Source organism: Anolis carolinensis, chromosome 3, assembly GCF_035594765.1.
Source record: "Anolis carolinensis isolate JA03-04 chromosome 3, rAnoCar3.1.pri, whole genome shotgun sequence".
Taxonomy (NCBI): domain Eukaryota; kingdom Metazoa; phylum Chordata; class Lepidosauria; order Squamata; family Dactyloidae; genus Anolis; species Anolis carolinensis.
In genome coordinates this window covers 162,268,333-162,280,724 of record NC_085843.1, presented here as the reverse complement: position 1 = coordinate 162,280,724, position 12,392 = coordinate 162,268,333, and the positions used below count along the sequence as shown (strand labels likewise).

General features: G+C 39.1%; 1 protein-coding gene across 2 annotated transcripts in view; it reads right to left on the bottom strand.

The window, feature by feature from the left end:
- The window catches only part of afap1l2 (actin filament associated protein 1 like 2), a 166,118-nt gene that overhangs the window by 40,070 nt on the left and 113,656 nt on the right, over positions 1 to 12,392 (bottom strand). Inside the window, exons 5-6 of one of the 2 annotated variants that reach the window (XM_062975692.1) lie at positions 5,347 to 5,437; positions 1,430 to 1,513 (exon numbers count right to left, since the gene is read on the bottom strand). In XM_062975692.1, coding sequence (XP_062831762.1) covers positions 1,430 to 1,513; positions 5,347 to 5,437 — 175 coding nt within the window. The remainder of the gene's footprint in view (positions 1 to 1,429; positions 1,514 to 5,346; positions 5,438 to 12,392) is intronic. The other variant, XM_062975693.1, reaches the window with a different exon arrangement.

The following is a 12,392-nucleotide window of genomic DNA, read 5'->3' as shown; positions in this document are numbered from 1 at the left end:
CTACCCTTCTCTTGTTAGATAAACTATTAGGATTTCTTCCTTAGAGTATGTTTATATGGTAGGGCTATTTGATACATACTGAGAAATTCGACACGTCCCTGGAGATAAATCCCATTCAACTCAGCGGGAGTTGTTTCTGAATAAGTATGCCTAGAGGTGAATTTCCGAATAGCAGATGTTAGTTGAGCTAATGACATAAGATAACCTGTTCTTTAAAATATACACCTCTCACCTAATACATATGAAATGTCCACGGTATTTTAAATGCCTCTGCTCCTTTCCTTCAGGTTGCAACAGATTACTGTACCTGATTTTACCAAGACTTAGACCAATTCTTTAAAATAATTTGTTATTATTCAATTTGTTAAAAATTTTTTAAAAAAACATGCTGAGAACATGATTAAATGCTATTTTTCATTTTTCAGCAATTAATGTTTATTTTTTTTTTGCTTTCACAGTAATTTTAGCTATTTTAGATATATTTTTGAATGTAACATTTAAAACATTATATTAAGAATTAAATGTGGACATTTCTCTTACCGTTTTAACCAGTGGTTCTTAACCATTTTATGACCAGGGCCCACTTTGACCAGGGACCACTACTTTAGATCACTACTTTAGATTGGTCAACTTTAGATTCGATTTGGTTATTTGGGGTGCTGATCAGAAAGTTCCATTGGATAAACCACATCAGTTCTAGTTTCTGATAACAGAACATATACCATCGAGCAGTCTCCATCTGCTCGCCTACAGAAAGCCATATTTAATAATCTAGAGCTGATGCAGTCTATCAAATGCAGTGGTCAGTTCTGCAGAATGGAACAGAAATAAAATAAATAAATAAAGAGGATGGAGGTTTGTGGACCAGATTTTCATTCTTGTGGCCCATTGTTGGGCCGCGGCCCACAAGTTGAGAATCACTGATTTTAACAGTCAAATATCAAGTATCTTTGATTATTTAGTATCAGCACATTAAGTGTGGCTTCCAAGCCCTGGATCTTGCAATATATTGTCTCTTACCATGTGAAAAACTCTCAAACTTTCTGACACTGAAGAAAATGGTAACAACTTTAAAGGATTCTCAGATTATGCCTTTTAACATGTGAGATAGTTTTTCTTTATGTTTAGCTAAGGTACTGCAATCCTTGTATCCATGAAGGATACGTTCCCAGACTTTGCATAAATATGTGAAATCGCAGAAAATAGTGAACCCTATTGAACCAGAAAGTCATGCTTGAGGACCTAGAAAATGCCTAGAGAGATCATGACTTTGTCCACCATGCATAAATGAAACCGCAGATACAAGACCTGTGGATATAAGGGTCATACGTATAGCAACTTCCATCATGCATATATAGAATATGATCATGACAATATAAAATGATATATGATGCAATATTATTCATGTTCATTTGAAAACATGCTGTACCCATTGTTATCGTGGCATATATGACTCCCTCAGTAACTTGCAACCCTGGTCTGGATCCAGCAGCTGCAAGTCTACCATAAAAACCTGCACAATCACACACAGAGAAGAAAGAGAGAAAGAAAAAGACCTACAAATGAAACTCACTTTGAACACTAACAGATACACTTAACTTTCTTTGATCAAATATACAATAATAATTAAAAATAGTATGCTAAAACCTAGAGCAATCTTTTTTTAACAAATTGATGGTAGTGATCATGATCATGATGGTATCCATCAGCATTAAAACGTATGGATTATCTATATATATAAAAGAGTGATGGCATCAGGGCAGCGGACAAAACAACAAAACTACAGGCCCCCCAACCTCGAAATTTGACAACACAACCCATCATCCATGCCTCTAGGTTGATACAACAAAAAGGAAAAGAAAAATAAAGTCCTAATTACAGGGAGAGGAATAATAGTTTTTATCCAATTGCTGCCAGTTTGAAGGCTAAGCTCCGCCCACTTGGTCTCCTAGCAACCTACTCAGCCCAGGGGACTGGCACAGTTAGGCCTCACTTAAACCTCTTCCACAGATTATCAGATTTTAACTGGATTATATGGCAATGTAGACTCAAGGCCCTTCCACACAGCTATATAACCCATTTAGAATCTTATATTATCTGCTTTGCACTGGATTATCTTGACTCCACACTGCCATATAATCCACTTCAGTGTGCATACTAAACATAAAGACAACCATACAACAGACATTCAATACCACCACTACCTCAACAATTTCTCACCAACACCACCAGACAACGCCACAGCAACGCGTGGCCGGGCACAGCTAGTTATTTATACAATCCTTGAATGAATCAGCTGCACTCAGTCCCATAATGGTTTATTTTTATTCCACCCTTCAGTTATTTTGTTTCAACCACAAAGAGAGTAAGGAATCCCTACAGTTCATGAGAAGGCAACATAAGGAAATATTGGGCAACACTTGAAAAGAATCCTGGACTACAGATAACTTTAGGGTTTATTAAATATAACATTCGCACATGATATTTTGTGGAAAATAATATCATTTACTACACAGAAATATTATTTCCTGCACAGAAAATTCTATTTCCTGCAGAAAAAATGCTGTAGTTGGGGATTCATTCTCCACAAAATTTGTGTGACACTGAGTGGCAAAAAAAAACATATTTTTGGCACCGATAATACTATTTTAAATAAAAATATTATTTCAACACTAGTAGTAATATTTCTACACATACATATGTGAACAGCGGAACCAGTTTTGAATTAGAACTGGGTCAACTGTTCATGTAAACCCCATAGAATGGAGCTGCTCTGGAGCATTTCTCAACTTCTAGTAACGCAGTAACTGGTTTTACCCTGCATTAAGGGACATGAGTTCCTTGATGACAGCTGGAAACCCAAGAGTAATTTATGGCCCCATTCAAGGTTCATGACCCATGTAGATGAGCTCTAGGAATCTATAGGTCATCCAGTGTGGCACTATGGTTAATTTCCACAGAGTCACAAATGAGGACTTAGAGCAGTGGTCCCCAAACTAAGGCCCACGGGCCAGATGTGGCCCTCCAAGACCCTTTACCCGGCTCACGCCCTAAGCTTTAGACTTAGGGTCATCCTAAAACAACTTGAAGGCAGACAACAACAATCCTAACTGACTTGATGGTCTCATCAGTCACAAGCAGGCACCCAGTTCCCATTGAAATACTGATATGTTTATGTTCATTCAAATTGTTCTTCATTTTAAATATTGTATTTTACTTTATTTTTTATTTGCACTTCAAATAAGATATGTGCAGTGTGCAGAGGAATTTGTTCATGCTTTTTTCAAACTATAGTCTATCCCCTAACAGTCCGGTGGACCGTGAACCAGCCCTCGGCTTTAAAAGTTTGGGGACCCCTGACTTAGAGGTTTCTGTGTGTTCTCTCAGGTTAAAAAAATTGCTTTCTCTCTCACTTTCTCAGGGGTCCTGAACCCCACCTGCAGGAGTGCCAGGCCTACGATATATACTATCCCACTTAATTGAACCATTGTATATTCTTTCCTCAAGTGAGGCATCCCATAACATCCTCTCCATGGCAAGTGTCCACAGATTCAAAGAACCTTCCAGCATATTTCAGAGAACGACACACACTTTCTTCCTCTTGCAGGAAAGTACATGCCAGAAATGAAATTTAAATCTAGTAAAAGCTTTAGTAGAAGGAACAGATGCTCCCTTGAAGTATAGATAAGTCCTGCTTCTCAAAGACGAAAACTGGTCAACTGGTCACATTTTTGAAAAGACAGGTCAACCACAAAGTGACCGTAATATGTCATTTCCAATGTGAGAACACATGCTTAAGAAATGATGTAGCTCTTTAAGAAAAACACAGGTGGTTCACAGTCAAAACAGAAGGAAACCTTTCATGCATTTCTCTTGATCTCTGAACTTTTCTTACCCAAATGTTTCTGCAAACTGGTAGAGTGACTGCATATATACGAGGGTTGAATAAAAAATAATGCCTCCACCTTTGTAACTCCTCAACAGATGGCAGTGCTGGTATGTGGCAGATAGTGGCTTGTTCAGTAGACTCTGCTCTACAGTTCCATTTGGCGGGAAGCCTTAGCATTGAACGGTTGTATTGTTAAAATGCAAAGTATGGAACCCTGCGCAGGTGGTCAGTCAATGCGACTTAAGCAACATGTAGTCATTGAATTCTTGACAGCAGAAGGTGTCACCCCAAAGGAGATTCATCAAAGATTGCAAGCTGTTTATGGTGATTATGTTGATGTGAGTACTATGCGTCGTTGGGCGAGTAAGTTTAAAACTGTTGAGGTGGGAACATCTGACTTGTGTGACAAACAAAGAGTTGGATGTCCTGTGACAGCAACCACCGAGTTTCACAAGCTAAAGGTTGATTCAGGATGGTCGTCGTATCACTCAGAGAGAAATTTCAAGCATAATCGGCATTCCACAAGAATGTGTGGGTCACATTATTGCTTTGTTTGGCTATCGGAAGATCTGTGCATGATGGATATTGTGAGACGCTGGTTGCGGAAACAGAGTGTCGACTTCTTCTGTGATGGCTTCAGAAAACTTGTTCATAGTTGGCAGAAATGTATCCAATTGTCTGGTGATGATGTGGAAAAGTGAATAGCGGTAGTTAAAGAGCACATTCTAAGGATTATTTCTGTGTTTGATTTATTAAAATATTCCCATCCAAACCGAAGTAACAAAGGTGGAGGCATTACTTTTCATTCAAAACTTGTAATTCCCTACCTTAAACAGCTCAAACTCTGTAATAGAAAAGATACATCCAACCGCACTGTTTGTTTCCCTTTTGATTGTTGTTGGTAGTTTTTTTTTACCGTATTTTTGCAATATTTTATATATAAATTATAACTCCATAAGTGTTTGCATACTCTACTGAGTTTGGAAACTTTCCTTTTTTGGGGGAACTATACATATCTCCAAGAATCCCAACCATCAATGCCATGTCAGCTGGGGTTGTGAGAGCTAAAATAAAAAAAAGTAACATCTCCAAATATCAGAGTTTTTTAAGGTTCTTGTTTCTTTCAAATCTTTGTGAACAACAGCAGGAAATTATACCAAATGAATGAAATTTCCAAAATATTTAGCACGGTCCAAGGCAGAGGGAACATACCAGAGCTCTTATGGAGAATAGGATATAATTTACACTTTATTTCCTGTAGACTTGCAGATTTAGTCCAGGACTTCACCTGGGATGTAAAAACAACTTGCAAAAGTGAAGGAGATGGCGGGAAAGATATAATAACCTGGGAAATGAATGTTGACCTGCTTCTAGAAAAAAATATCTCTATACTGTCTAGATTAGTAGGTTAGTAGGCAAAATTAGTAGATTAGTAGATTAATAGGCAAAATGCATACCATTCAGAGAGATGCCATAGGGCTCAGCTTCTTCATAGTATCCTTCTGGAGACTCAGTTTTAGAGCCTGAATATGGTTTTGTTTCTGGAATCTGTGGAAGATAAACAACAGCTACAGAATGCGTAGATAAAAAGCCAAAGAAAAAGGAAATGAGCTCCCATGATTTTGAAACAAACTCCCAAGGTAGTATCTCTAACATGAATCAAAGGAGTATTCTTTTGTGAAATGCATATATGTAAATGATAAAACTTCTGACACAAAAGCAGATATAAATGTGAGGACAAAAGTCAACTATGCCCAGCTGCAATGCAACACAATATCTGTTATTATATTATCATTTTTGTATTTCTGAATCCAAATAAATGGGAGTTTTCTCAGGTCTACACAAATGTGTTCCCAGACAGATCTTTCAACATGTGTAGCTTTTAATAAGGAACAATGCAGTTCAGCAAAGACCTAAGAACAGAAAATAATAACAGAAGGTATTTGGCACAAATACCGGATACAACCAAATTTGAATACTGGTGGGACTGGGGGGATTGATTTTGTCATTTGGGAGTTGTAGTTGCTGGGATTTATAGTTCTCCTACAATCAAAGAGTATTCTGAACTCCACTAATGATGGAATTGAACCAATTTTGCACATAGAACTCCCATGACCAATAGAAAATACTGGAAGGTTTTGGTGGGCATTGACCTTGAGTTTTGGAGTTGTAGTTCACCTACATCCAGAAAGCACTGTTGATTCAAACAATGATAGATCTGGACCAAACTTGGCACGAATATTCAATGTGCCCAAATGTGAACACTGGTGGAGTTGGAGAAAATGGACCTTGACATTTGGGAGTTTGTAGTTTCTGGGATTTATAGTTAACCTACAATCAAAGAGCATTAACCCCACCAATGATAGAATTGGGCCAAACTTCCCACCCAGAACCAACATGACAGTTGGAGAGATCTTCAGCCTTCTCTACCAAAGAGGTTCCTAAGGCCATCAGAAATACGTGTTTTCTGATGGTCTTTGGCAACCCCTCTGACACCCACCTCATGATTCCCCCCCCCCCCCAAGGTCCTGACCCCCATGTTGAGAAATGCTTCCTTGGAAGGAGTCTAAGGACTTCAAATCTGTAGTCACCTCCACACTCAACAGATAATCCACAACAGGGAAATAGCCAGAAAAACATTTTGGGGGAGGGGGGGGGGGTTGATACTTTTTTGTCCGAATCATGAAGAGTAGTTCCGTACCGCAAAATAATTTAGAAATCAGGCTCCATCGATAAACTTTAGTGGACACTCATTGGGATTTGGTTTAATCGATTAAAATTCATGAGTAAACCAGTTTTTTTCCCTACCCGCCCCCCCCCCCCCCTTTGGCTACAGCCCTGATCCTCAATATCCTGAGTAGGTCCAGTGTATGTTGCATGACAAACAGAAACATTTTTTTCTAGTAGGTAGATGCAGTGAAAAGAAGTTTACTGCATTCCTGCATATAGAAGACACAAAAGCCCTAACTCCTTCCCTGTCCCACAAAAATTGGCAACAACACAGGCATTCATTCTGCCCATTAATTCTCCTTGTGATCAAACTTTAAAAAGTTACACAGAAATCAGTGTAAAATCTTGTAGACTTGTGTGTAGATGAAAAATAATTAAATCATTGAGGAATTCTTCGTTTACCTCAAAACTCAGCCTTGACATGCTGGAATATGAAACTAAAGAAATTTTGATCATGCCATTCAAATCTCTCTAGAAAGAGATTCTATCAAGGGACCCAAAAAGTGAAACAAAGAAGTGGAACTTTTGATAAAGAAGACAAGATTAGGTTCCTGCAACAAGGGCTGGATATACACCGCCATATAATCCAGTTTCTGAATCTAGATTATCTGCTTTGAAATTGATTATATGAGTCTACACTGCTATATTTGGGGTGGCGGTGGCGCAATGGGTTAAAATGCTGAGCTGCTGAACTTGCTGACTGGAAGGTTGGCGGTTTGAATCTATGGGACAGGGTGAGCACCTGCTGTTAGCTTTAGCTTCTGCCAGCTTGCAGTTCAAAAATGTGCGAATGTGAGTAGATGAATAGGTACCACCTCGGCAGGAAAGTAAACAGCGCTCCATGCAGTGTTGCCAGTCACATGATCTAGGAAGTGTCTACAGACAACGCAGGCTCTTCGGCTTAGAAATGGAGATGAGTACCAACTCCCTGAGCAAGAGATGAGCAACATCCCTTAGAGCCAGAAGGGGAAGTTTTACCTTGATCTGTGTTTCATTGTTTCTAGCCATTGAATGTTTGCCTTTGTAAATGCTGGAATCTGCCTTGAGTCCCCTTGGGGAGATAGGGCAGAATACAAAAATATTATTATTATTATTATTATTATTATTATTATTATTATTATTATTATTTTATTTTATTATGACACAGCAAACAGAGGCAGAAGGGGGCTGGACTCAATGGCCCAAGCGGTCTCTTCCAACCCTCTTTACTATTTATTATTATTATTTTATTATTTTATTATGACACAGCAAACAAGATAGATATGCTAGATTTCATATCACAAAATCACAAGTCGAACACTTCCCAAGTGTCTAGGACTGTGTGATGTATTTTCGGATGATGCATGCAGATCCCAGTAGGGTGGCCTTTACAGTTGGCAGATTGTGATTTTGTCAATGTCTATTGTTTCCAAATGCCAGCTGAGATTATTATTATTATTTAATTCAGTTCAAATCAGATAATCTGGATTTAAAAACTGGATTATATTGCAGTGTAGATGGGACCATGGCTGTGACTTATAAGATACTTCATACTTAGAAACACTTCTAATAAGAAGGTGAACAGGCTGCATGCATATAGAAGACAGAATAGTGCAATCCTTATATTTCATTTTGAAGTTGATTTTGGAACTGCACTGTAGCTTTTGTGGTTAATATAAATTTGGTAGCAGGAAGGGAGTGGAACCGAACTGGAAATACACCAGACATTTTCAAAGTCAATAAAAGCAACAAAGAAAGTAGATAAATAGCACCAAAGTACATGAATACTTTCAAAAGATTCCAAGTACTGGAAAATCCCTGGATGGCTGCCAGATCAATCACAGGTCAACATTTGGGAAGAAAACAAGATACCTGGGATTCACTGGAAGTGGCAGAGAGAAGGTAGCAAGTGCAAAGGGGAATCTGTTGTCAATGTTTTCAGGATAAATCACTTAGAAAACAACACTGTCACAGTTTCTTATATCTCAGTGTAACAACTTTAGTAATAAAATCAGCCACAGATTTTGATTGAGTTTATAAGAATTATTCATGGGTCCTGGAAACAGAAGATATATTTATGTGTTGGGGCATCAGTAAGATTTAGACTCCCCTGTATATACTCGAGTATAAGCCGACCTGAATATAAAGTGAGGCACCTAATTTTACCACAAAAAACTGGGAAAACTTATTGACTCGAGTATAAGACAAGGGTGGGAAATGCAGCAGCTACTGGTAAATTTAAAAAATAAAAATAGATACCAATAAAATTATATTAACTTAGGCAACAGTATGTTAAATGTTTTTGGATATTTACATAAAAGTGTAATTTAAGATAATAATAATAAGACTTTAATAAGATAAGACTGTCCAACTCCGATTACCTATATACTTGAGTATAAGCCAACCCGAACATAAGCCGGTCAGGACCCTCACTCGTGTATAAGCCAAGGGGAGCTTTTTCAGCCTTAAAAAGGGGCTGAAAAACTAGTCTTATACTCGGGTATATATGGTAGTTGCCTTTGAGTAGTAACAAACCAAGGCCTGTGCACAACTGGCATTCATTTTGTTAGACTTATTGCTTTTTTAAAATCACAAACACAAATACTTTCCTGTTTTCTATTACACCTATAATTTCGTTTATTAATGAGAAACACTGCAAAATACCCATCTTCTTTTCACCTATCCAAAACATGTTTGTTTAGATAGGGAGATAAAATAATTTGTTTCCTGGCTGCAGATCAGCATAGCTGTCAATTGTTTTTATTGCTTTCACTTTTCCATAAAGTATTACAGCAACTGGCTCCAATACCAACTAGCAGCAGATTCAAATCAAAGTCAGGTTCCCTGTCTCTCATCCACTGACAAAGCATTTTAATGCTCGGCTCTTGTTCTTACGCACTTAAATATTTAAATATTTAAACAGGTTCCTATATGCTATCCAAAACTGCCATTAAAGCTAATATCAGTTGTTTGCAGTTGTGTATTGCTTTCCAATTTTAATTTTGCAAAGGTGAGTAAATATTTTGCCAAGAGACCAATTGAAAGCAGTAACTTGAGAGAGCAATCATTATATTGACAGGAACATGATTTTGTGCTTGAATTAGTTAGCATTAATATATTCCCCTACCTGTTGGCAGTTCCATTGGAAAGAAGAATGTCCAGACATTCTTGCAAAGGCAATATTGAACTAGCTTATCTCTGAAATGTTTGTGTAAAATGAAGCAGGGGGAATAAAAACATTCATTTTTGGAGTTGTGAGCTTGGACTTTTTAAATTATTGAAGGCTGAAATTGTTAAAATCTATATTGATATTGTTGGACCCAAGGGCAACAAACTGAAAATTATCAGAAACTGTTCTTAAAGCTGAATGTCTGGTCCATGTAAACCAGGTATCTTCTGAATTGAAGCCGAACCATCTCATGTAATAGGAATGTACCATCAGCCTAAATGGGAACGTGCCATGATTTTGTTGCCTTGACTGGTGGAGAAATGAACCAGCTTTCTCTAACCTGGTACTCTCCAAATGTGTTGTCTGTAAGTCCTGTCACTCTCAGGCCCCTTCTACACTGCCATATAAATCCAGATTATCTCCCTTGAACCGGATTATCTGGCAGGGTAGACTCATATAATCCAGTTAATATTAGATAATGTGTATTATCTGATTTGATAATCTGGATTATATGGCCTCAGCCATTATTTACTAGGTCAGGGGTCCCCAAACTTTTTAAACTGGGGGCCAGTTTACTGTCCCTCAGACTGTTGGAGGGCCGGACTACAGTTTTTTTAAAAACTACGAACAAATGTATATGCACACTACACCTATCTCATGAGCCTGCTTTTGGCTAATAAGATGGTCAATGTCCAGTTCCATATTTGATCCCCCAGGCAGGAATCAGCCAGGCCTTGAAGCTGCAAGGCTTTTCAATATTAATCAAGGTGGTCAATTGAAACATTCACATTGGCCTTTAACAGAGAAGAGTTTTTTTCTCCCACCCTGGACCTTCCACAGATATATAAACCTTCCTTGCCTAGTTTCCAACAGACCTCACAGCTTCAAAGAAATTTAGCAATGTGTTTCCTTTAGGAATACTGCTGTATGACTACTATTACAACAGCAGCAGCAACAACAACAAAAAATACTAATAATAGTATGATAAAGCTCAACTCAGTATTTCTCTTTTTTTCAGAGGCCCCTTCCACACAGCCCTATATCCCAGAATATCAAGGCAGAAAATCCCACATTATCTGAGTGTGGACTCAGATAACCCAGTTCAAAGCAGATATTGTGGGATTTTCTGCCTTGATGTTTTGGGATATAGGGCTGTGTGGAAGGGCCTGTAATATGTGAAGAAAGGTGACTTAGGCCCCTTCCACACAGCTGTATAAAATCCCACATTATTTGCTTTGAACTGGGTTATATGCCAGTGTGGACCCAGATAACCCAGTTCAAAGCAGATATTGTGGATTATCTGCCTTGATATTGTGGGTCACATGGCTGTGTGGAAGGGCCCTTAGTGGCTAAATGCATTGCGTAATTATAGCAGAGTGATGTCACTTTACCTGCCTTGGTTCCATCCTATGAAACACTGGGATCTATAGTTTGGTTTATAACCATTTCCCATGTTGATCACCTTTGCCTGGACACCTCCACTGTGTCAATATACTGCATTTCCTGGGTTGACTTACTAGAAGCAGCTTTGTTTAACCCAGTCTGGGAAAGACGCCTGTGGCTTTTGTGGCTTTCCCCCAAAAGTTTGATTTCATATTATTTTGTTTTATCCTATTTTCCCTTGCAGTTTTTTATATTAATTTTCAATTTTTAATTTCCTCATAATCTATTGCAGTGTGGGAGGAGAATTGTATAATTATGTTATACAACCAATTTTAAATTACTTTATAGCAATTTTTGACATGCTAAATGCCCCTAGTTGATTCCTGTCTGATATGGGTTGAAATTCTGTGTTCTTCTTGAATTGGAAGGCTTTTAGTGATTGTTAAGAAAGGTTGTTGTGAGTTTTACAGCCTGTCTGGCTATGCTCCAGAAGCATTCTCCCCTGACATTTCGCCCACATCTATGGCAGGCATCCTCAGAGCCTCTGAGGATGCCTGCCATAGATGTGGGTGAAATGTCAGGTCAGAATGCTTCTGGAGCATGGCCAGACAGCCCGGAAAACTCACAGCAGCCCAGTGATCCCAGCCATGAAAGCCTTCAAAACAATGTTTGTCTTGATGACTGAAGCAGCGGGCGGGGGAGGGACTTTAGGGGCCCACTCGCCGTTCTCCTTTTCCTCTCCTTTCTTCCTCATCTTCCAAAGCGGCGGGCAGAGGAGGGCCCGCTCGTCGTTGTCCTCCTATTCCTATTCCTCTCCTGCCTTCTCTTCCAAAGCGATGGTGGAGGCTGCTTCGGGAGAAGAGGAAGGAAGGCGAGGAAAAGGAGGAGAGCGAGCAGGTCCTAAAGTCCCTCTGCTCGCCTGCTGCCAAGCCAGTAGAAGCAGCACAGCTTAAGAAGAAGCAGTACAGTAGCAGCAGCAGCCTTCCTCCTCTTGGCTGTTCCTCCCTCCCGCCCAGGGTAGGCCGCGGGCCGGATAGATGGCCTCAGGGGGCCTCATGTGGCCCGCGGGCCTTAGTTTGGGGACCCCTGTACTAGGTGGTGTATCTTAACACATTTGGAGAGACACAATTTGGGGAATATTGAACTAGTTATGCAAAAGGATCAGCAACTCTTCTCTGAGGAAGTAGAAAAAAGGGCATTTAGAAATCTTGATATGGATTCCAGACTAATGGGCCATGGCAA